This window comes from Halichoerus grypus, chromosome 10, assembly GCF_964656455.1.
Source record: "Halichoerus grypus chromosome 10, mHalGry1.hap1.1, whole genome shotgun sequence".
Classification (NCBI taxonomy): domain Eukaryota; kingdom Metazoa; phylum Chordata; class Mammalia; order Carnivora; family Phocidae; genus Halichoerus; species Halichoerus grypus.
The window spans coordinates 120,742,347-120,766,397 of record NC_135721.1 but is presented as its reverse complement, the minus strand read 5'-3'; the positions used below and the strand labels follow the sequence as shown (position 1 = coordinate 120,766,397).

General features: G+C 55.9%; 1 protein-coding gene and 1 long non-coding RNA gene across 2 annotated transcripts; one reads left to right on the top strand and one right to left on the bottom strand.

The window, feature by feature from the left end:
* Positions 1-498: 498 nt before the first annotated feature.
* Positions 499-18,430, bottom strand: LOC144379168 (uncharacterized). Its single transcript, XR_013441528.1, has 3 exons — positions 17,495-18,430; positions 2,319-2,695; positions 499-1,123 (listed from the first exon to the last, which is right to left on the bottom strand). It is a non-coding gene; the product is annotated as an uncharacterized LOC144379168 (long non-coding RNA).
* Positions 18,431-18,640: 210 nt separating this feature from the next.
* EMILIN3 (elastin microfibril interfacer 3) lies at positions 18,641-23,988 on the top strand. Its single transcript, XM_036121383.2, has 4 exons — positions 18,641-18,936; positions 19,994-20,116; positions 21,263-21,486; positions 21,766-23,988. The coding sequence occupies exons 1-4, from the start codon at positions 18,773-18,775 to the stop codon at positions 23,550-23,552; spliced, it is 2,298 nt and encodes a 765-aa protein (XP_035977276.2). The 5' UTR covers positions 18,641-18,772; the 3' UTR covers positions 23,553-23,988.
* The last annotated feature ends 63 nt before the right edge of the window (positions 23,989-24,051 follow it).

Sequence of the window (24,051 nt, the reverse complement as noted above, 5' to 3'; positions counted from 1 at the left end):
CTCTCTCTCTGTCTCTCTGCAGTTTGACCTTAGTTTTATTTTGTTTTGATGGAAAGGAGCCTTATACATTTTTGTTGTCCGATTCTATCCATCTGTTCATTTGATGTTTCCTTAGAAAATTGTTGCTCATCGTAAAATTGTACAGGCATTAGGATTCTTTACGGTTTAACTTCTAACATGTAAATCTTTAAGCCATCTTAGGTTTATTTTGGTGTGAGGCAGGAATCTAACTTTATTTTTTCCAAATTGTTAGCCAGCTGTCCAGTCCCCATTCAGTGAGTAATCCATCATCTCCGCACTGGTTTGTTTATTTTGTTCAAAACTCATTCCTCATCTTTTTGATTTTTAAAGTCATACCTGCAACCTAAACAAAAGAGAGAGAGAGAAGGAGAGGAAGAAGAAGAAAGAGAAGCAGAAGCAGGATCAGGACAAGGAGGAAGAGAGGTGGTAATCCAATTGTCCCAGGCCCACTTCCCTGAGATAACAGCCACCAGCAGCTTGTTCTATAACCTTGTATTGTTAGTGATATGACATTTATTAGGTTTCTCTTAAATACAGAGATGTACAAAGGGGAAAAACCTAAAAGGAATCAAGATCTCTAGAGAACACATCATTGACATAAAAATATGTTGACAATGAAAAAAAAAAAAAAGTAATACATATCCAGTGTCGGAAAAGTGAACAGTCCTGAAAGAGAAAACATGAAAACCAAGCCCTCCTCCCTCACTGGCAAGTCCTTGTCCCCAAAGGGAACTGGTTGTCACTTCCCACTGATTTCGATCTGAAATGCATTTCTTTTTTTTTTTTTAAGGTTTTATTTATTTATTTGACAGAGAGAGAGATAGCGAGAGCAGGAACACAAGCAGGGGAGTGGGAGAGGGAGAAGCAGGCTTCCCGCCGAGCAGGGAGCCCGATGTGGGACTCGATCCCAGGACCCTGGGATCATGACCTGAGCTGAAGGCAGATGCTTAACGACTGAGCCACCCAGGCGCCCCTGAAATGCATTTCTTTACCACATTCCATATCCAGGGCTGTAGATGGGCCGGTTTCTGGATTTCCAGTTTGCTGTGCCCTTTCTCTGTCTGCTGTGCTGGGGCTGGTCCCGTCAGTACGGCGGCCGGTCCTGCGGGAAGTGTTAGAGTTTGACCCTGTGTCGTAGCCGCTTGCTGGGGGCAGTCCTACCTTACTGTGCTTCATTTGCCGAGAGGCCATGATGGTCTGTCTCTGTTCAGGCCCCTGGGACAAAGTACCGCAGACGGGGTGGTGCAAAAACACAAGAAGTGTGTTTCTCACGGTTCTGGAGGCTGGAAGTCTGAGATCAGGGTGCCAGCACGGTTGGGCTCTGGACAGGCTCCTCCTCCAGGTGGCGGACTGCGGGCTGCCCGCTGTGTCCTCACGGGACAGAAGAGGGGCCAGAGCGCTCTGGGTCCCTTCCACGAGTGCTCGAGTCCCGTGCCTGCAGGCTCTGCCCTCTGACCTCATCACCTCCCAAAGGGCTCACCTCCTAATAACCATCCCTTTGGGGGTTAGGATTGCAGCATATGAATTTAGGGGGACACATTCAGTCCATAGCAATTATTAACTGTACTTATTTTCCATCTCAATTTTTCATTTTCAATAATTTGCAATTTCAATAATTCAATTTTTCATTTCATTTTCAATAATTTCCACTTATATTGTATCCCCCCCCCCAGTTTGATTGGAATTTTGTTGGACTCACATTATTTTTATGGGTTAACTTGGGGATGATTATCTTCTACACGGTAGTGAGTTTTTCTCTTGTGGATAAAGACGTGTGCGAGTATGTGCGTGTGTGTCTTGTGACTGCCTCCAGGTTGTGTGAGGTTTCTTGTCCGGGATCTTGGCCACCCCTCCTCAGGACACCTAAACCGGAGTCCGTCTCTTGTTATAGCTGCAGCCACCCGAGAGGAGAGGGGTTGGGGCTCTGAGGCCCCGTCTTCCGGCACCCAAGGGCCATCAGGTACACGAGGGAGTGAGGTGCTCAGCAAGGCTCCAGAGAGCCGAACTCACACCTCGGGAAGAATAGCTGCAGGCCACGAACCAAGCCTCCAGCGGAGGTGGTGAGAGCCCTACCAGTGGCACTTTTCCAGTGTTCCCGGGGGAACGTGTCGCTGGTGCTGGCCAGGGGTTCCCTGGCTTAGTGGGAAAGTGGGGGAGTGCTGGGTTACAAGGGCCTGGTCCTTGCCCTGTGACCAAGGGAAAAGGCCCAAGTCTTCCCGGTATCTCCTCTGTGCCCTTTCCCCTCCCCTCGCCCTCCCCTGTGACCCTGAGGGTGGAATGGTGTTGACCCGCTTTACCTCAGAGGACGGCGAAGCTCAGCAAAGCCAAGGGACCTAACCAGGGTCACACAGAAGCTCCAGTGCACCTCAGATTCCAAGGCACCACACCCCTCAGGCTGCGTTTCTGTGATTGTCCCCTGGGAGCCCCTGTTCAGGGACGGGGCTGGCCAACTGGCAGCTGGATGGGCCACCCTCTCCACTCCTTGGTGAGAGCGCAGCCGCTAGGCAGGTGAAGGGCCCAGTAGGCGGCGGGAAGGCACGGCCAGCTCCTCATCCATGCCTGGTTCTGCACGTACGTCTGCCTCTCCCCCCCGGGCAGCTCTCGGCTTGGCTCATGGTGTCCTCAGGGGGCCAATGGGCTTCTTGATTCCAGGCTGCACATCTGGAAGTTGACGCTATTAAAACAAACCCCATTATATAACAAATGGACATCTGGAACCCGTTAGCACTGAATTTTTAGAAAAAGAAATTGTTTTGGATGTGCTCTCTCCTAAGAATGTGGCAAAGCGCCCTCACTCTGGCTGTCCAGGAACCCAGAGACCAGGCCAGCTCTCCTGGGCCCATTTGTCGAGGTGACTCGGGCCAGGGCGAGGTGGGCCAGGGCAGAGGCAGGGACAGACTCCCTAACCGGACTGGAGACTTCACTGTCTCCTGTGGGTCACGTGCTTAGAAGGCCCCTTTCCAATGTCATTCAAATATTTATTTAGTACCTGTGCACCTACTGTGTGCTGCCAACTCCTTACCATTCCTATGCCCACCCCCAACCCATCATGGCTTAATTACTCCATCGTAGCTTGAGAAAACAGAGCTCGGTCTGTCCTGGATTCTAAACAACAAAGCTTGAACAACTCTTCACCTCAGTTTCCTCTGACACCTTAGCCAGTTTCTGGAACTCCCTAGGATCCTCAGACCTCTCTCTGAATTGTCTCCCTACCCTTCCTCCCAGACACAGGCATATGGGGGCTAAAAACACCAGAGGTCACTGAGCTACCAATGACTTTGGCATGAGGTCGTGGTGCTTCTATGGACCTTGATCTAGCACCGAAGAGGCTTTATGAGAAATATCTGGCTAACATTTTGAAATGGAAATTTAAAAAAAAAAAAATATATATATATATATACATACACACACACACATATATATATATATACACACATATATATATATATATTTCCCCCCAACATTTTATGATGAAAAATTTCAAGCATACGGAAAAGTTGAAAGAACTGTACAGTGAACACCCATATAAACCCACCACCTAGATTCTGCAGTTGTCAACATTCTGTTGTATCTATCCATCTATTCACCCATCAATCAGTTCAAAAGCAATTTGCAGACATCACTATATTTCGCCCCTAAACACTGTGCATGCAAATCATTAACTAGAGTTCAATATTTGTTTCTGATTTTCTTTCAGGTGAAATTGACATACAATGAAACTTATAAGTTTTGAGTGTATTATTCCAGGAAGTCTGATACCTCCGTGACCCCTACCCCCATCACCGGGTACAATTTACTATCAACCCCAGAAAGTTCACCACGCTCCTTCCTAGTCAGCCCCCCCAACCCCCCAACTCCTCCCAGAGCCAACCACCATTCTGGCTATTTTCGCCATACACTAGGTGGTATGGGATGAATAGTGTTCTCCCAAAATTCATACGTTCCCAGGGCCACAGAATGTGACTGTATTTGAAGACAGTTTTCCTTAAAGAGGTAAGTAAGTTAAAATGAGGTCATATGGGTGGGCCCTAATCCAGTATGACTGGTGTCCTCATAAGAAGAGATTGGGACACAGATATGCACACACATGGGAGGAAAGACCATGTGAAAACACAGGGAGAAGACAGCCTTCTACAAGCCTGCTGACCCCTCAAGCCCAGACTTCTGGCCTCCAGAGCTGTGAGAAAGTAAGTTTCTGCTGTTCAAGCCGCTTCGTGTCTGTGGTCGCTGTAGCAAACTAATAGGCCAGGTTTACCTTTTCCAGAATGTCATATAAATAAAATCGTACACTAGGTATTCTTTTGTGTCTGGCTGAATTTGCCCAGCATGAGGCCTTTGGGATTCATCTGTGTTGCTATGTGCATCAGTACTGTGCTCCTTTTTCATAGCCGAATACTATTCCGTGATATAAATATCCCATAGTTTAGCCAACGCAATTTATTAATTTTTTTTTTAAAGATTTTATTTATTTGACAGAGAGAGACACAGCCAGAGAGGGAACACAAGCAGGGGGAGTGGGAGAGGGAGAAGCAGGCTTCCCGCGGAGCAGGGAGCCCGAAGCGGGGCTCAGTCCCAGGACCCTGGGATCATGACCTGAGCCAAAGGCAGACGCTTAACGACTGAGCCACCCAGGCGCCCCCGCAATTTATTTTTTAACGGGAGAATTGTTTCAGCACATTTCCCTCTAATGTATGTCTTTTGTGTCACCCCAGAGACAGAGCAGACAGCCAGCCCTACTCAGCAGGCAGCTTCAGAACTATACTCGAACGTCTAATCATCCTAAAATGTATATAAGATACATTATACTTCCTGAAATGAGTTCTTAAACATCAGATTAAAGTAGTAGCACATTACTTTTATCTCGGCGGATGCAGGCAAATCCATGATGTCAGAGGGGTCTCATCCGCGGCTTTGGTTACAAATAACATAGTGATTACCCTGGCTTTGGTGTCAGGGGCTCTGGATCTGAGTCTCACTTCCTGTGTGATCTTGGGCAAGTCACTAAGACTCTCTGAGCCTCATTTTCTTCACCCAGGAAGTGAGGCTAACAATCCCTTCCCTAAGGGTTGCTTGAAGACTGAATGAACTCCTGAGCTCAGCGTGTTCCCAGCGGCTGGAAAAAGTGAGGACTCAGGAAGCATTCGCTGCTATGATTTGTCCCACTCGGCAGCCATCAAACGCCAGAGCCTCTCTCGTGATAGGACAGCAAAAGTGGATTTCTAGGCCACAGAGAGTAGAAAATGAGCTTTCTGCCTTGCCTGGCATGATAGCAGAGACCAAGGAGCGGGGCAGCCGAGATCAATTAGTCCAATGCGATCCCAACAGAAGGGGTGTTGGGGGGTTCATAAAACATGCTCTGAATTGAGGGATCCAAAGGGCTACCAGGCTACACGAGTCCTGCACGTTTGACCATTTCTGTTTGTTATTTTGTTCCATCTGAATGGGGAAGTGCACTTTGTCACGATCACTTCTAGGAAAGGCTACATTTCAATCTCATAATCTAGGAACGCCTCCTTTATAATAGTTACTAATTTAATACTTTTCCTCTAAGGAAGCTGAAGAAATGCCCAATCCGAATCACCACCACTCACTTTCTTTCAGAGTTCCTTCCTTCTGAAAGAAGTACTTTTCAACTTTGAAGTCCTTAGGAATTGTTTTTTGGCATAATTTATCCTCTCTGTCCCAAGTGGCTTTGAAATGTTCCTAATTTCTCTCAGATGATGGTCTTTTTTGGATTTTAAAGACAAAGAAAGCATCTATAGTTTCACTTTGAAGCTCTTCAGAAAAAAATTCCTAGGACACTTACCATGTGGTAAAGAAATTTAAAACACAAGATAAGTTCAAATTCGGGAACAGGGCTATCCTTTGGACCCACTGAGAGCCGCAGGACAAGGAGGGCCATTTACGACAACGGGCTGTGGCCTCCCAGCCTCTGAACGTTGTTCCTCCCAGCCACAGGTATTCTAGAGAAGTCACCTCACCTCCTGCACACTTCATCTGCACCCCACTTCCAAAGCCCCGGGAAATTCCTTCAGGAGGTACACTGTGTCGTGCCAAGAACATAACAGCACCATTTGAGGTCTTTCCTTTCCTTACACAACTTCATTATTACCAGAACCAAAAGACGTGCCCAACTCTCAGACTCCCTTCGGTGCCACTCAGTGCGCCGTACCTTCCAGATGCATTGTCATAGATGTGGTAGCACATTCAACTCAATCCCACTTTGCTGTCATTTTTTTTTTTTTTGCAGGTGTATTTTCACAACCCTGCACAAGACCATCAATCCCAGTCGGCTCATCAAAATCCATGAGGCCCAAGAACCTCTTTTTAATTAAACCTCCTGGAGGAGAGCTGCCCTCCCTGCTTCCCAACTCCAGGTGCGCTCCTACAGCAAGGCTCCATGCAGGGTGGGCAGGGCCCTAGACTGAGGGCGCTGGTTCCCTCCAGCCAGACGGGAGGGGCCGGCAGCAGAGAGCGTCTTGGATGAGACTCGGATCTGCCCAGTTCCAGGGGAGAGCTTGGTGCAGGGAGCAGCCACAGAGCTGGGGCCAGCAGCCGTGGGTGGTCTGGGAGGACCTGCAGAATCCTTCCCTGTCCCTTCTGAGGCACCTGCAGGCACAGCCAGCCTGTCCGTTGGACCTGAGGCTCGGGGCGGTTGGAGCTGCAAGAATGCATAGGGACAGACTTCCCTCTCAGCACAGCTTTGGCTGCGACCCCTAAGTTTCGGTACATTGTGTTTTTGTTTTCGTTTGTCTCAGGATGTTCTTCAAATTCCCTTCTGATTTCCTGTTTGACCCAGTGGTTGTTCATGAGCGTACTAGCTAGTCTCCACATATTTGTGAATTTTCTCATTTCTTTACTGTTAGATTTCTAGCTCCATTCCACTGTGCTTGGAAAAGATACTTGGAATGATTTCAGATGAATGGATGAAGAAAACGCGGTATATGTATATACAATGGAGTATCACTCAGCCACGAGAAAGGAGGAAATCCTGCCATTTGCAACAACATGGATGAGGTCGGAGAGCATCGTGCTAAGGGAAGTAAGCCGTAATACAATACGACTTCGTGTATACGTGGAATCTAAAAAAAGTTGAACTCCTCAAAGCCCAGAGTAGAGCGGCACTTGCCAGGCGCTGGGGGGCAGGGGGCGAGGCTGGTCACAGGGTACAAAGTTTCGGTTATATAGCACAGATAAGCCCTGCAGACCTGACGTCCAGCGCGGTGGCCCTCGTTAACAATACCGTATTGTATACTTGACATTGGCTGAGAGGGTCGATCCTGAGTGTTCTCACACAAAAATCCCACAAACAACTGTGAAGAGAGGGACGTGTTCATCAGCCTGATTGCGGCGATCACCCCGTCATGACCAGAATGTCACCTCGTGCACTTAAATTTGTACCATTCTTATCTGTCAATTATACCTCAATAAGGCTGGGGAACATGGAACGTAATAAGATGTATATGGACATTCTGGAGGGGAGAAGGGCAAAGAGAAGAGAGGGAGCACCGGAGAGTCAGGAGAAAGCCCGCAATCCAGTCAGAGCCTCGGGAGGAGACAGACCACAGCCTCACACAATGGCACAAAGAAAACAATAAGGGCATTAAAAAAAAAAAATCAGATGCAAAAGAAAACGCTTTCCTGAACAGGGAAGCACGATTTTAAATTTAACATGAACTAGAGGAGAGGATGGGGAGCTGGGAGCAGGTGAAAGAGATCATGCAAAACCCGAGGCAAAAATGGAAGAAGACAGAACTCGTGTGGAGGAAAACCAGAGCCTAGGAGGACAGAGACCCAGGAGACATGATATGTGAAGGCTAAAAAGCCTACAAGGGGAGAGAAAACCCAGGAAACCGAGGAGAAGCAACAACTTTAAAACAAGAAAGAAAATTTTCCGTGGTTCAAAGAAAGACTCTGGTTTGCAAGGGCTCGTTGTGTTCCAGGCAGGAGTGATGGAAAAAAAGCAGACATCTAGGCACGGCCTGGGAAGAGTCCTGAATTCCATGATTAAAGGGAAAACTCTTACAAGCTTCTCGAGGGAGGGAACACATTACATGGGAGGAAAAGAGAATCAAACGGAAACCACACATCTCCTCAGCAAAGCGACAAAAGAGAAAAGCAACCTATGCTGCCAAGGTGCCCTTCGCCTCATGGGGACACAAAAGATGCCCGGCTCCAGGGAGGCTCCCTGGACAGGGGGAAACACCAGAGAAAGGAACCTAATCAGGCAATAATCGAATCCAACTGCAGACAAGGGAGATGAAGAAGAGGAGGCCGTCACCCAATAGTGAGCTGAGAGCCTACCAATTCATGTGTAGTTAGCTCCAAATGGGTAAGGAGAGATGAGATGGAGTTTGCAGTATAAGCACCAAATAAGCTTTAAAAAAATTAAAAAAAAAAAAAGAAGAGAGATGTAATAACACCGACTGGTAGCTTGCAGCTAAAAGTGCTAAATAGAACTTTTTGAAATTCCAGAAAAGCCAGAAAAAGGGAAGGTCAGCACAAGTGGAGGTCGACCTAGAGTGGAGCTTCCAAAATGGGAAGGGAAAAGAAGAATGACCAGCATCTATTGTCACTTGTTCCAATCATTTCTTTCTTTTTTTTAATTAAAAAAAACTTTTATTACGGAAACTTCTAAACACACACTACAAGAGAGGGAACAACGCAAAGAATCTCTGTGGACCCAAAGCTAAGGTTCGTTACTCATTTTTTTCCCCCAAAAATGCCAGGAAAACCTTGATTGTCTCAAAACTCTGTGACCTTTCACTTTTTATTTTTCCTAGCAATTTACTTAGAATTGGCACACTTTTGTAGATCTCAGCACTCGTCCTTACTGATGAAAAGGCTTCTTCTCCCTGAGCTCTTCCGATCTCCGGCAACCCCTGAATGATGCCTTCACAAAAAGACTGACGAGGCATGCTCTCTTCCTGGTAAACTTTTCAGCTTTCCCACCACTCGTTTTTTTTTATGGTCAACAAACTGGCAAAAGTCACAAAATGCGAAATCTCTCTCATTACCAAGACTCTGAAAAATCCTATCATTTGCACAGAACTTGTGTTTTTTGATGGGTTACATCAGCCAGCATTCACTCAGGAAGCAGCCCCTGGCTCAGAATGGTAGCACGCCCTCCCGCACTCGGACTTGGGTGCCAGGTGTTAGTGATTCTGGAAAAGCACATACCATCACTTAATCAGCTGGGCAGCCTCGAGATTCCTGGGGGGGTGGGGGGGGAATGACAACAGGCTGTATTTAAATAATCACAACTACTAAGAAAGAACCCACAGCCAACTTGGGTCAAGACGTTGGAAACCAAAGAGTAGGAGATGTTTGCCAATATGTTGAGAAACAAACCGGGCAGGTGGGCCGGCTGGTGACACGGGCTAGGTGGGAAGGGCACAGGGAAACGCCAGTCGGGTTGTTCCCAAACATTTATGTTTTCCTCCGTTGTTTCTTTTCTTTCTCATTGAAAATGGGTGATTTTTTTTTTTTTTTACATTGCCGCAAGACAAAGAGGAGAGCCATGATTTTATATATAACCAGGTGAGGTAATTTTGGAAGGCACTGTCATGCTTCTGCATGATCCTAAATTTCTTTTCATGCAGGAACCGAGCACCCCATCCCTACTCCGCGTGGTCCTCCCCTCCCTCCCGCGATCTGCCCTTACAAGCCCTGGATAAGCCCCGTGAGCCATGGTTTCTCCCCCACCTTCAGACTACGGTGTCTCGGCCACAGACACCGTGGTCGAGCCTCGGCATTTCTCCTTGGCCTCCTCTAAGTATCCTTCCATCCCCACCCCACCTCTCCGCCTCACCTGCCATGTGGCACCAGAGGCCCAGACCAGCAGGTGGGAGCCCTTTCTGCTTCCTGCCACCCCCCTGCCCCCTGCCACACCTGCAGGTGCTCAGCTTCCGGGGCCTTCCGGGCCATCCCCCTCCTCCCACCCCTCCTCCCTTGGGCCTAGGTTCCAGACCCCCAGCCGTCCTTGGAACTCACTCCTTCATCTGCCTTTGTTTCCTCCCCGCCCTCCCCACCACCATCACCGCCCCCTGCTCCCTGCTCCCCCTGTTTCAGCCCAGCTTGGTTGGCTCCAGTAAAGGGTGTCCTGCCTTCTCTCTGGGTCAGGAAAGACAAGGCCTCCCCTATGGCTTCCCTGAGTCTCCTGGAGACTTCCTCTCCCTTGTCTTGGCTGGTGTCTCTCTCTTCCCCTCCCCCACCCCCTGCCCCTCCCCCTGCCCCCCGCCACCCAGCCCTGCTGCTCTTCTGAGCACATCTTTCTGCTCTCCTTCACTGCCTCTTCTTCCTTGGTTCTCACCTTAAATGTCCCCAGCTTCCTTTTTACACGACACAAACTCCTTGGGATACCTCTTCGTTCCCATGGCCTTAGCTTTGGCCAATGAATTAACTTCTCTCTAAATTCAGATAAACCAGACAGGGCAGGTTTTGAAACTCCCATTTGTTTTTGGCACAAAAACTTCTTTTTTGGGCTTTATTGCCCCCCTAGATTAAGAGTCATTCAGTCCATTCTGGGGAGGGTGACCCCCCCCCCCGGGCAGAATGTAGACATCTCCCACCTCTTCCTGGGAGTGCCGTGTGCCTGGCCCTGGAATGTCTAAAGTCCGAGCTCTCAAGGTGGGGAAAATGACTTTTTCTCTTGCTGCCAACTTGAGTCCCAGATACAGTAGGCCCTATCGAGGCTCTTCCTAATTATAGGAAAAGGAGAAGGAGGAGGTTTGGGGGAGGAGAGGAGGGGGGCACCTGGGCAGGAAGCCTGGAGAGACCAGGGAGAGGGGAGGAAGGATGAGGACGTACCAGGGACCCACAGCTGAAAGGGGGGTTGGTGGTGGAGCGGCTGCCTGGGAGGTGCCAGGTGGGGGGACAAGGGGCAGCAGGGGCACTCAGGGCCTCTGCCAGCTACCCAGACAGAACCTGGGCCTCTGGGAGGAAAGAGTTGGCCCCTTCCCCGTGGCTCTGTAGGAACCCTTAGACCCCAGTGGAGTGGTATGTGTGGGGCAGACCTCCTGACCTTGCACTCGAGGGCCCGCCGAGCACGTCCCAGCTCCCCAAGCTAGAAGGGGCTGCGGACAAATGGGACACCCCAAATACATGCATATCATGGGCAATCCATCTCCTCCAGGGTATCTGCAGGCACCTCCAATTCAGCGTGGCTTCCCTCCAAACTTGTGCCTCCCCTCTCTCCTTGTCTCTGCAAAAAGGACTCCCCCACACTGGAAACCTAGAGGCACCCTGTAGCCCCCCGAAAGCCAGCAGGGTTTCCCCGTTCTCCTAATGTTTCTGGACGCTTTCCACTCCCTTCCGTCTTCACCTCCATGGCATCAGTCCCCACCTGCACCCCAGGCACGAGCACAGCCTCCTAACCAGAACTAAGGCCCCTTTCCTTGGCCCCCACGCTCCCCATCACCCACCCAGGCACTCTACGAGGTAGCTGAAGGAACAATGGGGCCCTTGGCCAGACAGAGACACAGGAGGAGGAGGCGTGAGGGAAAGAGGACCTGGGATTGCAGATGCATTCAGTGGACGGTGATAGGCGCTGGGATGGCACAGTGGGGGTGGAGGTTGCCCTCCTCCCAGCACAGCCCCGGGGGGTGGGAGGGAGGGAAGGAGGGATAAAGTCCCACCATGGGAGCCTCCTGCCTGCCCTTTGCCAAAGGAACTGAGGCCAACGCCAGTGTAGCCAGGAATGTGGGAGTCCCTGGCTGCAGAGGCTCAGCTGGGGAAGACCCCATGGGTCCCCTGGTGGGTGGCAAGAGCAAGTGGGTGGGCTGCTCTGGGGAATCAGAGTAGTCAGGCTATGGCAGGGAGCCCTCTGAATAGATGCCAAATATATGGCCTTGCACCAAGTGTGAGATGGGCGGGGAGACAGGCGTGGGACCCTGCCGCGGTGTGAGTCCACACTGTAACCTTGGCCCTGATCCATCTTTCCAGCCAGCCCATGAAAGCCTGGCAGCCCTTATTCCAAATGCATGCCCTCTCTCCTCACCAGCATCTCTTGCCTTGTTTCCTGCACCAGCCTCCCCAGTGTATCCTCCTCATGGCTCTAGAGTGACTAAAACCTACAGTTCACCATTCAGCAAACACAGACAGGAGGCGTCCCCTACATCAGCGACTTGTCAGTCGGAAGGGGGGCTCTACTCAGAGACAGTGACAGGGCTGTGTAGGAACTGGCGGATGAGCAGGCTCACGGGGGCTGAAGTCCAAGCATCTCTGTGCACACCTCCCCAGTCAGCCTACACACTGGCCCTCCCCACCCCACAAACACCTCTCAGTCTCCTTCCCCCCCTCCCCTCCCCAGGCCCCTTTCCTGACCCCCTCCCGGGATTACCAACTTGCAGCCACCTCTGTGTCCCCACCCCACCCCACCCCACCCCCCCGGTCTCGGGTGCCTTGAGCACAGCCTGGGACCCACCTTCCCGTGCTTCTAGCACCAAGCGGTAACCTGCAAATGTCCCAGAGAATTAAGGAATTAAGGCAGAGCAGGTCTGAGATAAGGGCATTGTCTGGGTGGAGGTCAGGTTCTGCCTATCCAAGCATGAGTTTGCCATGGCAACGACCTGCCTCCCCACCCCTGGCCCCCGCCCGGGTGCAGGGAAACCCCCTTCCCCGGGCCCATCGCATGCCTGCCTCCTCTGTTACTAGCTGGTAATCCTGTGTGGTTTTTACTCCTGTGCTTATGAATAGAAGAGCCAGAGGACAGCAGGGTGAGCCCTTCCCAGGCCCTATGGGCCCCCGACCCTTGCAGGGAGCAGCTCCCAGCCTCCCCTGGAATCCCCCGGCTGTGCCACCACTCATGTTAGCACCCGCCGTCACGGAGGCCTCCCTGTCAAGGCTCTGCCTGACCGGCTGCCTTGGAACAGGCACAGGGGATGCAGACCCCTGTCCTGGACAGCTCGCTAAGCCCCCTCTCCCCACACTTGCCCACACACGGTCACCCCTGCCCCAGGCCTGATGTCTGGTCTCCCCTCTGCCTGGCACCTTCTAAACCCTTCCCATACACATAGCCCCCAAATCAGCCATCAGGGCCTGTCAGCTTTCTGTCCTGAAAGCTTCTGGAATCCACCCCTGCCACCCGCCTCGGATCCTTGTCAGCCTTGTGGCACCCGGCCTCCGGGGCCCGCTCTGTGCGGCAGCAGCTAGGGGACATTTTTCAAGACCATTCATTGTGTGCTGTTACCTTGGTGTGAAGTCCAGAGCCTTCACTGGAGTATCCAAGGCTCCTCTTGTCTGGCCCCTGCTAACCTTTCGTGGGGCCTGCACCCCACCCCCGGCCCAGAGCTCGGGTATTCCCCAAGCACGCCAGGCTGTCTCCTGCCTCGATCCCCCATGCAGGCCATGCCTACCGCTGGGGATGCTTTCTCCCCACAGGTGAGCTGCAGTGTTGCTTGACTGGGGAGACATCTCTGACCCTTTCTCCCCACCCCAGACACATCTCCCTGGGCCTCAAGACCCCATGGCTCCTGAGGCTCCTGGACCATAACAGTATCACATGCATCATCCTTCTCTGTTTGCAGGTCTGTCTCCTGTCTTGAGTCAGGTTCCGCAGCAGCAGAACTGGAGACAGGGATTCAGGACCATGCGATTTACCAGGGAGGGTTCTCAGGAGACACATGTGGGGCGGGGCGGGGGGGCAGGGGGGGAAGGGGAGGGGAGGAGCAAAGCAAGAATGGGATCTCAGGGAGCATCTGGATGTGGCCTGATCCAGGGGGCTCTGGAACCTGACTGCTCTGCTGAGCTGTCTCCCTGAGGAGACGAGCCTTTTGTATCCTTGTAACAGCCCATCATTGGCTCTGAGGGGGGAGGGTGTGTAACTTTCCAGGGAGATGGCTGTCCTCAGCCAGGGGCAATTTGCAGGAGGGGTGGCCATGAGCATTCACAGTTGTCACTCCCACAGTGGGAAGATGATGGATGCACAGGCTGGGTAAAGGAGGTCTGGCAGGGTACCAACAGCATCTGCCATACCCCCTAGTCAAGTGGGACCTCTGACAGATGTAAACTATGTGGGTTCTTGGCCCATCCTGCACTGACCTACCCTAAGCCCACAGCTGCCCTGCTGCCCTTGGAGGCGGTCCTGCCCATGGCAGTCTCAATTTCAGTGAGTGGAAAGAAGTCCAGACACCCACCCTCTACCCAGGGAGGGACTCTGAGTCCTACCCCCTCACTAAGCGTCCCGTAGATGCCTGAATTTGCAGATGGGAGTTTTAACCAATATTCCCATTTAGTCCTCAGAGTTACCATTTTACAGATGGGAAGACAGAGGCTCAAAGGGGTAAAGTGACTCCACGAAGGTCAAGCAACTCGTGAGCGGAGGAGCTGGGATTGAAACCCAGATCTGAGCGACTCCCTGCCTGGTTCCTTCCCCCAGTGTGTGAACCGCCTTGGAGGTAAGCCCTTCCTGCCCACCATAAGAGACTGGCACGTCCAGGGCCATCTATGTGCCCCACAACAGGGCTCAGCTAAAGTCACGGTCCCTGGGGGCTGCATCTGGTATTTGCAATAGTTGGGAGGCCCATGCATGTATTTTGCATATGATTTGCATAACGATTGCATCTGGTTTGCATGTGTCCACATTGAGGCCCCATTAGTACAATTTTTAAGTTGCTTCTAAGCAACTCTCACTCAGAAGAAGTCCATCCGGGCTTTGTAGAGTCCAATTTCCATGATCTCTGGCGTCTCTCCCAGGCCCTCACCTGGAGGACCCACATCTACCCACCCCCCAGGGGCCTGGAGAAGCCCTGCTTCTGCCTTGCTGGAAGGGGTCACTCCGAACCCCTGCCCCAGAAACACGTATGGACAAGTTATGTATTGACAGTAACTGTTTTTGATGGTGTGGGTGTAATCAAAACACCAACTGGGCTTTGAGCATGCTGATGTTTATGTTGGGGAGAGAGTGAGCCCCAGGGAAAGATCCTTGCTACACAGAACTTCCAAAGGTGGCCCCTTGTAGGGAGGCTGTGCACACTCAGAAGAAAGGAGATGGGGTGCGGTGGTGGGCAGAGACAAAGGACTGATGGAGTCAGGAGCCCGTATCCTAGGGCTGGTGCCCCCACCAGTTGCCTGGGGGGTGGGGCGTGCCTCTCCCAGTCGTAGGAGGCTCATCTGTGGTGAGAAGGGCTTGTGCCAGAAAATGGGTCATTCCAGTGCTTTCTATTCCTGTCTCTTTCAGGGGAACTACATTCCAAAAAGCGTGGTGAGGCTCTCAATGATCTCATGTGGTGGGCCTGGATAAAGTAGGGAGAACATCCTGGGTGGGGTAGAAGGAACCTGGAGAGGGGAGAGGAAACTCCGTGGCCTCAGAGAAATGCACGGAGGTAGGGAAGGGTTGTTCCAGGTGGGCGGGATGCCAAGCACCAGAGTCCCGTGGGGCCTTACCACCAGGAAAGCCCGCATCTCTGCCGCTGCCAGCGACCCACTCTCCCATCTTCTCTACCCCCAGACACCAGTTCTCCCCCTCTGCCCCAGAAAGCCCACAGAGGCAGGAGGGAGGCTACAGTGTCTGGCAGAGGTCCCCACTCCTGTTCACCCACTGGGCCACTCCCTGGGGGACCCTAAATGCAAGGCTACACTTATCCCTGTCCAGGGATATCTTGCCTTCCTGATGGCATCCTCCATCATTCCTGAAGATCGAGGTGGCTCATCTGTCACCAAGGGCTAGTGAAGGTTGGGAAAGTATGCTTCTGTGTGTGTGTATGGAAGTGGGGTGTGTGTGTGAGAGAGAGAGAGAGACAGACAGACAGACGGAATGTGTCTGCATATGGGCGTGCATGTCCCTGTGAATAGAAATTGGGATCCTGTGTGTGGCCCCTCAGCCCGCCTCCATCCAGGTGTAGAGAGACTCCAGGCTGAGTTGGGGTGGGGGTGGGGGAGGGTGGGGTGGGGACATGACTGCCTCCCTCCGCTGTCTCCGCCTTCCCTAGGTTTCCTGTCTGGCAGATGGAAAGTGGCCTCATCATCTGCGGGGGAGACCCCAGCCTCTGGCGGGACTGGATACCGCCAAGACCCTGAGCATCTCCTCTGCCGATGTCCTCCCCTCAACCCGCCTCCCCCAGGATGGGGCCCCAGGGCTGGCTCCCGAAACTTTTCCAGTTAAAGAGAGTGTTTGATGTCAGCCACCTGGGAAGGGGGGAAGTGGGGTCCAACTGTCCTTTTAGCCCCCCGTTATGTGGACTTTTCCAAGTTCAGACAGGGTCCAGCCTCCTCCCTCTGAGTTGTGGGCCCCACATCTGGGCTGCGTAGGGAGTGAGAGGTAGGGCTGGGGCCCCTTGGAAAAGGATCACAGCTTCTGTAGTGTAGGGGTGGGGGGTGGGCGTGCAGGGGGGCGGATTCTTGCAGAACTTCCTGGGCAGTGCTGCCAGGCAGTCAGAACCCAGCCCCAGGGTGAGGAGCCCAGCTCAGTTCATGTCCCACCAGATGTCTCTCACTTTCTAAGCAGTGGTTACAAGGTCAAGAGCATGTTATGGATACCATGTATCCTGCCCCCAGCAGAAGGACTTCTCTGTTAAAGGCTGGAGAATATAAAAGCACATTCAGTGAATTTGTGGCAGAGGATGAAAGCCTGTCTTAGACATCATTTACAGGCATCAGAAACCCATCGGAGTTAGCTCAAGCGAGGTGGGTCATTGGAAGCAGACAGGGGAAGCCAACTACCAAAAGGCTCCTCCCGCCCCTCTCCCAGAGCACCACAACCCCTAGACGCGGCCCTACTCTCCTCTGGCAAACTCTCTTGTTTAGCCTTCCCATTAGTCCCGCATAGCTATGGCTCAGCACGCCAGGATCTGTCCCTTCACCAGCCCTCAGGGACCCTGTCGTGGACTGAATAGTATTCCCCCCAAATTCACGTCTGCCTTGAATCTTAGAGTGTGACCTTCCTTGGAGAAAGGGTCTTTGCAGATGTAATGAGTTAAGATGAGGTCAGACTGGCTTAGACTGGGCCCTAAATTCAATGACCAATGTCCTTATGAGAAGAGGAGAGGACACAGAGACACAGAGACAAAGGCCCCGTAGAGACCCCTGTAGACACACAAGTCAGAGGGCCACGTGAAGACAAAGCAGACAGTGCGGTGAGGCAGCTCGTAGCCGAGGGGTGCCTGTGGCCGCTGGAGGACACGAAGGATTCCTCCCGAGATCCTGGAGGGGGCGTGGCCCTGCTGACCCCTCGATTTCAGACTTCTAGACTCCAGGATTGTGGGAGAGTAAATTTCTGTTGTTTCAAGCACCAAGTTTGTGATCATTTGTTACAGCAGCCCTAGGAAACCAATACACCAGGAAACTCCCCACCTGGAAGATGGGTCCCCTCCGCGTGTGTCCCAAAGCCTAAATGAGGCACCAACCAGCCCACTGTGCTCAGGGGTCTGCTTCCCCCACCAGGGACCCACGAGCCACTACGGCTGGGAATGGGCAGGTGGCACAGATGTGAGTCTCCGAGCTGTGCCCCATTTACACCCTTCCATCGTCACTTTACCCAGAGGGTGTGGGTTCACATCTTGGGTTGGAGGAAGGTCTCTCCGCGTATGCGCCTCGGGGTTCTGTGGCTTCCACACTCCAGTCAGCTACTTGGGTAAAGACCAAAGGCGGCGGTCACCTGTGCAGACGAGACGAAGCCACGAAGAAACGCCACCCTGCGGATGAAAGAATGGGGATTCAAGAAGCTCTCTGCAGGTTAGAAAGTCAACAAGATGACCTCGAATGAGAACGCCCATAAAGGCCAACTCCCGGGCTCCGAGAGTCAGTCTCAGAAGGGAAATAGGCTGAAGCCCGCCTTAGCAGCACTCCTTGTGAGAAAGCCCTGAAGGCTGTCGTTGCCCGGGGGCTAAGAATGAGCCAGGGCGGTGGTCCAGCTAGCTAAGAGCTTTAGTTGCACAGAGAGAAGCAGAGCCTCTGCTGCTTGGCTGGAGAGGTGCTGGGTGTCTGGGCTCCGGGCAGCCCACACCTGAGAGAGGCAGAGAAAACCCGGACCGCAGCAGGGAGCCAGAGGGACGGCCTGGCCACACCGGGCAGCAGAGCGTTAGTTTAAGATGCCGCGGAGGGGTCAGCAGTTAGTTAGCAGTTGCCCGGGTCACCTCCAGACAGGCCGGTGCGAGGAGGCACAGCTAGCCAGCAGGGACCTTCTGGGGCCTATTCCAAAGCGGTGGCTGCGGAGGTGTTGCCGCTGCGCCCCCAAACAGGGTCATCTCAGCTGCAGAGCCCGGGCCTCGGTCTCCCCGCACGCCAGGGCTCCTAAGAGCCGTGTGCCCCGCGGGTGGGCCGTTCCCCGGGAGCCCCGCGTCGCGGCCCGCCCCAGGGGTCTGGCTCCGCTTCTCCGCCGCGCACGCGGGCGATCGTGGTGAATGGGTGTGTTTGGGGGCCTCCCAGGGCGCGACGGCCTGCGCCCCTGCCACCCCGGGGCTGCTCCCTCCTTCACCTCTCGCGTGCAGGCGGCCCCTCGGGCGTCGGCTCGGAGCTGGGGCGGGGGGCTGGCGGCCGAGAGGGGGCCGGCGGAGGCGAGCGACGCGGCCCCAAGTTTATGCTAATCCGCGCAGAGCCCGCCTCCCGCCTCCCCTCCGCGGCCCCAGCGGCGAGCAGCGCGGGCCACTCGGCGGGACGCAGCCGCTGCGAAGCGCCAGGCGGCCGGGCCAGCGAGCTCCGGGGGCCGCGAGCGGCGGCGGGACCCGGGCGGGAGGGCGAGCGGCGGGGCGGCGCGGCGGGCGGACGCCGGGCGGGGGCCCCGCGCGGGGCCAGGTGGAGAGAGCCGCGGGCCGCGATGGGCCGCCGCCTGCCGGTGTGGCTGTGCGCCGTCGCGGCGCTGCTCTCGGGGGCGCAGGCCAAGGGCACCCCGCTCGTCGCGCGGCCCGCGCCGCCCGGTGCCCCCCGCTACAACCTCTACACGACGGGATGGCGCCCGCGGCTGCGCCCGGGGCCGCACAAGTAAGCGCGGGCCGCGCCCGGGCAGGAAGCCGGGAGGGATGGGGCCCGGGCGGCGCTCCCACCTGCCCCGACCGCGCGCGGGAGACCGGGGGGGACGCGCCGGGCACCCGAGGCCGAGCCCCGGCCCGGACGGGCGCCCCACGCTCCGGGAAGCTGCGGGGCTGGCGAAGAAAAATAAGCCGAGGGGGCCTGGCGCAGCGGCTGGGACCTGGCAGTGCCCGCGGAAACCTTTCCAGCGAAGTAACATTTTCCAGCTGCGCTGTGTGTAAACTCCCGGCGCAGCGGACCAGGTGGAGGGAGAGGAGGGAGGGCCGTCGGCGCGGGGCACACGCGGGCCTCTCCCATGCATGTCCCCCGCGCGCCCCCCCTTCTCTCCCCTGCCCCACCAGGTAGGAGATGGAGCCCAGCGCCCTGCAGCCCGCCCCCTCCCGCGGTCAGCCTGACCCCAGCCACCGCTGGGGAAGCCCGGCGGGTTTGGGCCACAGAACTGGTGGGGGCGCCTGGGTCCTGGGCCCGAGTTGTGGCTCCAGAGCCCAATAGCAGCCCACAGGTGGCTGGCTTATGCCAGGCAGCCACCTCCCCAGCCCTTGTAGTCTGTGAGGGCGGCTCTTGCCTCGCGGAGGCCTCAGCTTCTGGTCCTCAGTAGCCAGTGGCTTGGGAATTGGCCCCAGTCAGGTGAGTTAGGGCCTCTACCTGGGGTGCTGGCTGAATCGTATTGTAGGAGAGTGCTCAGCCCATAGCTGACATTCAGCAGGCTTGGCACATCAGAGCAAGCTTCCTGGAGAAGGCAGTACAAGAAGTGATCAGAGAGTGAGAAACCAGGAGCCAAGGGTGGGGGCGTGGGGGGCTGGAAACTACAAGATGGCATGCATTTCCCAAGGAGTCAGGGGAGGAAGGATGAGCAGTGTGGTCTCCCAGGAACGAGGAGAAGGGACAGAAGAGAGATGGGGATCTGGTCCCCTGGGGAGGCCCACAGATGGGGAAGGCAGGTATAGGCTCCTCAACAGGCCTGGCCAAGGCCAGATATTCCAAGGATGCCGTCCGTTCTCCCTTGCAGGGCCCTCTGCGCCTACGTGGTGCACAGGAATGTGACCTGTGTCCTACAGGAGGGAGCAGAAAGCTACGTGAAGGCCGAGTACCGACAGTGTGGATGGGGGCCCAAGTGCCCCGGGACAGTCACGTGAGTGCACCCCCATCCCACCCACTCGGGACTGCTGGGCACAAGCCCCAGGCCTGCCTCTCTCCCAGGGCACCAGCCAGCACCACAAGGGAATGGAACTCCTTGGACTCCAAAGAACCTATTACCCCAGCTCCCACGCAGGCTGGCTGGAGAAGGCCAGGGAGGAGACATGGCAGGTTCAGTTTAGGGCCCACAGGGGGGCCAGGGGAGGGTTCCCAGAAGACACACAGAACGAGGCAAGGAAGAAGCAGCAGAGGCAAAGAGGGTTGAAAGTGAACAGAGAGGGCAGAGGGTCACACTGACAACAGTGGACGCCAAAGGGGCCCTGGGAAGACCCAGGGAGGGCTGCGGTGACTGTGGAGAAGGCAGGCCAAGGGTGAGGGGACGGAAGCCAGGTTGCCGGGGCTTAGGTCAGGCAGACAGGGCTGTAGAGGGTATTGGGATGGTGCACAAGTGTGATGCACAGGTCTGTACTTGGAGAGGCTCAAACGCATGTCTGAAAACAATCCCATTTGCTCCAGTGTGTCAGTGGGTGAACAGGTACATGGCTGAGCAGGGGAGGGAGTGGGCCTGGCCAGGCCTGCCCCGCACAGCTGGGCCTTCCCTTCTGTGCTCAGAATCAGGGGTGCCGTCCACCGGCCTGGGTGGCCAGAGCTGAGTTCCCAGAGTAGGCTAGGAAGGAGTAGAGAAAACTAAGGGGACCGAGGGGAGCCAAGAGTGGCCCCAGTGCACTGAGAAGGGCTGCCCACTCCGGCTCCTGGGCAGCACCCCCTCGCACACCCAAAGGGAAGGGCTGAGGTGGTGACAGGATTCTTCCAGGTACCGCCCAAGCCAGAGTGGAATTTCTGATGGCAGCATGAGCTAAAGGTGGTCCAAACTGGCCTTGGGGACACTGGGGCTAAATCCCGCTAGTGTTCTCCCCAAGCAAACAGGGTGGGGTAGGGCTTCCCCTGCACCTGCTCCTTAACCCTTCTCTGACCCTCTGCAAGGCCTGCCTCCACCCCACCGCCCTGTCACCTTATGCACAGAAAAAGGAAAAACTCTGGCGGGGAGTGGAGGGGGGCAGAGAATCCAGATCTTGCACTGGGAGGCAGGAGCCTCAGTCCGCAAGTACAGGGCCCTGCCCTCTCCCCCTCTCTGGCCCAGGTACCGAACAGTGCTCAGACCCAGATACAAGGTCAGCTACAAGACAGTGACAGACCTCGCCTGGCGGTGCTGCCCTGGCCTCACTGGAGAAGGCTGTCCCGAGCACCTGACCGACCTCGGGGCCACCCCAGCCCAGCCAGAGCCTGAGGCCCAGATTCCCTCAGGGCAGCTGGGCCCAGGGCCCCGGCCCCCTTCTTCTAGCAGAGCGGCCCCCAGCCCCTATGGTGAGTCTGCCCATGGAGACCCTACCAGGTGATCAGGTTTCTTGGGGGCGGTGGAGAGGGGCCTGACGCAGGCGGGCTGAGCTCTGGCAGGGCTGGGGAGGGTGCATCTCACACTGGGCTTGAGGCAAAGCTCACAGACTCCTCCTGAAGCTGAGAAAGCTATATGCTCAGTGGGAAGGTCAGCCTAGAACAGAAACTCTCCCGGGTGGCCTGGCAACAGGACAGGTGGAGGGAGGCAGGCCAGTGATGCCCCTAGGGTTCTCTCCTCCTCTTTCCCAGGAAAGAAAGGCCCAGGGCTGTTCGGTGAGCGGCTGGAACGTCTGGAGGGTGATGTCCAGCGCCTGGTACAAGCATATGGTACCCTCAGCGGCCTGGTGGCCAGCCGTGAGGACCCCAACAGGATGACTGGCAGTCCAAGGGCTCCTGCCGCTCCTGTGGGCTTCGGGGTCATCTCCGAGGGGTTCGTGAGGCCCGGAGACAGAGCCAGAGGGCCACTCACCCCTCCCCTTGACGAGATCTTGAGCAAGGTGACGGAGGTGAGCAACACGCTGCGGACCAAGGTGCAGCTGCTGGACAAGGTGCACGGGCTGGCCCTCGGCCACGAGGCTCACCTGCAGCGGCTGCGGGAGGCGCGTCCGTCTCCGCTCACCTCGCTGGCGCTGCTGGACGAGTACGTGGACCGACGGCTGCACCGGCTCTGGGGGAGCCTGCTGGATGGCTTCGAGCAGAAGCTGCAAGGCGTCCAGAGCACGTGCGACCTGCGGGTGCAGGAGGTGCGGCAGCAGTGCGAGGAGGGCCAGGCGGCTAGTCAGCGGCTGCACCAGAGCCTGGACGGCCGGGAGCTGGCCCTGCGCCGGGAGCTGGCCCAGCTCGGGACCAGGCTGCAGGGCCTGAGCGTGGCTGGCGGGAGCAGCTGCTGCAGCCGGCTGCCCTTGATCAGCGCCCGCGTGGACAACCTCGAGCGGAACCTACAGGCAGTCACCGAGGCCCAGCGGGGCCACGGCCCCCTCACCAGGGATGAGCTCGAGCGGCTCTCTGCTGCCATGCTGGACGGGGGTGTGGACGGGCTGCTGGAGGGCCTGGAGACCCTCAACGGGACGGAGGGGGGAGCAAGGGGCTGCTGCCTGGGCATGGAGGAGGGCGGGTGGGAGGCCGGCAGCTTCAGGACCATGCTGGAAGAGCGAGTGCAGAGCCTAGAGGAGCGCCTGGTGACACTGGCGGGGGAGCTAAGCCACGACGGCGCCCCCCCGGGCAGGTCAGCCCGGCCCCTGGTGCAGACGGAGCTGGCGGTCTTGGAACAACGGCTGGTCTCCCTGGAGACCTCGTGCACCCCCAGCACCACCTCAGCCGTCCTGGACAACCTGGCGGCAGAGGTGAAGGCCTGGCAGAGCCGGAGCGAGGCCCTCCTCCGCCAGGTGGCCAGCCACGCCGCCCTGCTCCGGCAGCTCAATGGCACTGTGGCCGGGGTCCAGGAGCAGCTGACAGAAGCGACGGGCAGCTCACTTCAAGGCGAGATCACCCTGCTCAAGGTCAACCTGAACTCCGTGAGCAAGTCCCTCACGGGCCTCAGCGACTCCGTCAGCCAGTACTCTGACGCCTTCTCGGCTGCCAACTCATCCCTGGGCGAGCGCGAACGCAAGGTGGAGGCTGAGGTTCACGCCATCCAGGAACAGGTCAGCAGCCAAGGCTCTCGGCTTCAGGCTGGCCACAGGCAGGTGCTGGGCCTGAGGGGGGAGCTGGAGCGACTCAAGGCCGGTGTGGCCGGTGTGGCCGGCGGGCTGAGCCGCTGCCAGGACACAGCCCAGGAACTGCAGCAAGTGGTGGGCCACTTCGACCGGAGGGTGGCTCAAGTGGAGGGTGTGTGTGGGAGGCTGGGCCGACTGGCTGCCGGCCTGGACCACTTGCCCACCGAGTCGCTCAGGCCCACGGAGGGCCTGTGGGGCTATGTGGACCAGCTGAATCGCACGCTGGCTCAACACGCACAGGACATCGCCCGCCTCCGGGATGACCTCCTGGACTGCAGGGCCCAGCTGGCCGAGCAGGCGCGGCCCCAGCCAGCCGACTAGGCGGGCCAGACGGGACCGAACCCCGGATCCCGCCAACACTGGGGATGCCGCTCCAGAGCCCAGCCTCGCTCAGCAGTGCCTCCCAGCCTCCCGGGGCCAACGGGGATGCCACTTCAGAGGCCACGGAAGGAATAGCCTTGGTCCAGCTCCATGGGACTGTCCCAACCACGAAAATCAACACTCAGTGCCGTATCAAGTGGACAAATCAGGATCATGGTCAAGGCAAGGACATCATGCCTGAAGGCCGGGCGGACCTGAGTGACCTCACAATCCAGCATGCACATTGCTCTTCTGCAGACACACCAGGAGCAGCATCTGGATGAAGACCCGCAGGTCCAGTCACCTGTCCACATCTCCCCTTGTCCTGGGGCAACAGCCCCCACCCCGTGGAGGCTTCTGGTTCCCTTCTCTCCTTGACTTCCCTCCCTAGCCGTCAGGGCCCAGTTTCTGCGGGAAGGTGGCGGCCACCGGCACTGTCCTCCCACCTGGCAGCTTTGTG

What these genes read in the sequence shown, in the direction of transcription:
- EMILIN3 (XM_036121383.2), top strand. Translation starts at nt 18,773, where the DNA reads ATGGGCCGCCGCCTGCCGGTGTGGCTGTGCGCCGTCGCGGCGCTGCTC. An exon ending in AAGTGCCCCGGGACAGTCAC is followed by an intron (nt 20,117 to 21,262) that starts GTGAGTGCACCC and finishes TCTCTGGCCCAG; the next exon opens with GTACCGAACAGTGCTCAGAC. An exon ending in AGCGGCCCCCAGCCCCTATG is followed by an intron (nt 21,487 to 21,765) that starts GTGAGTCTGCCC and finishes CCTCTTTCCCAG; the next exon opens with GAAAGAAAGGCCCAGGGCTG.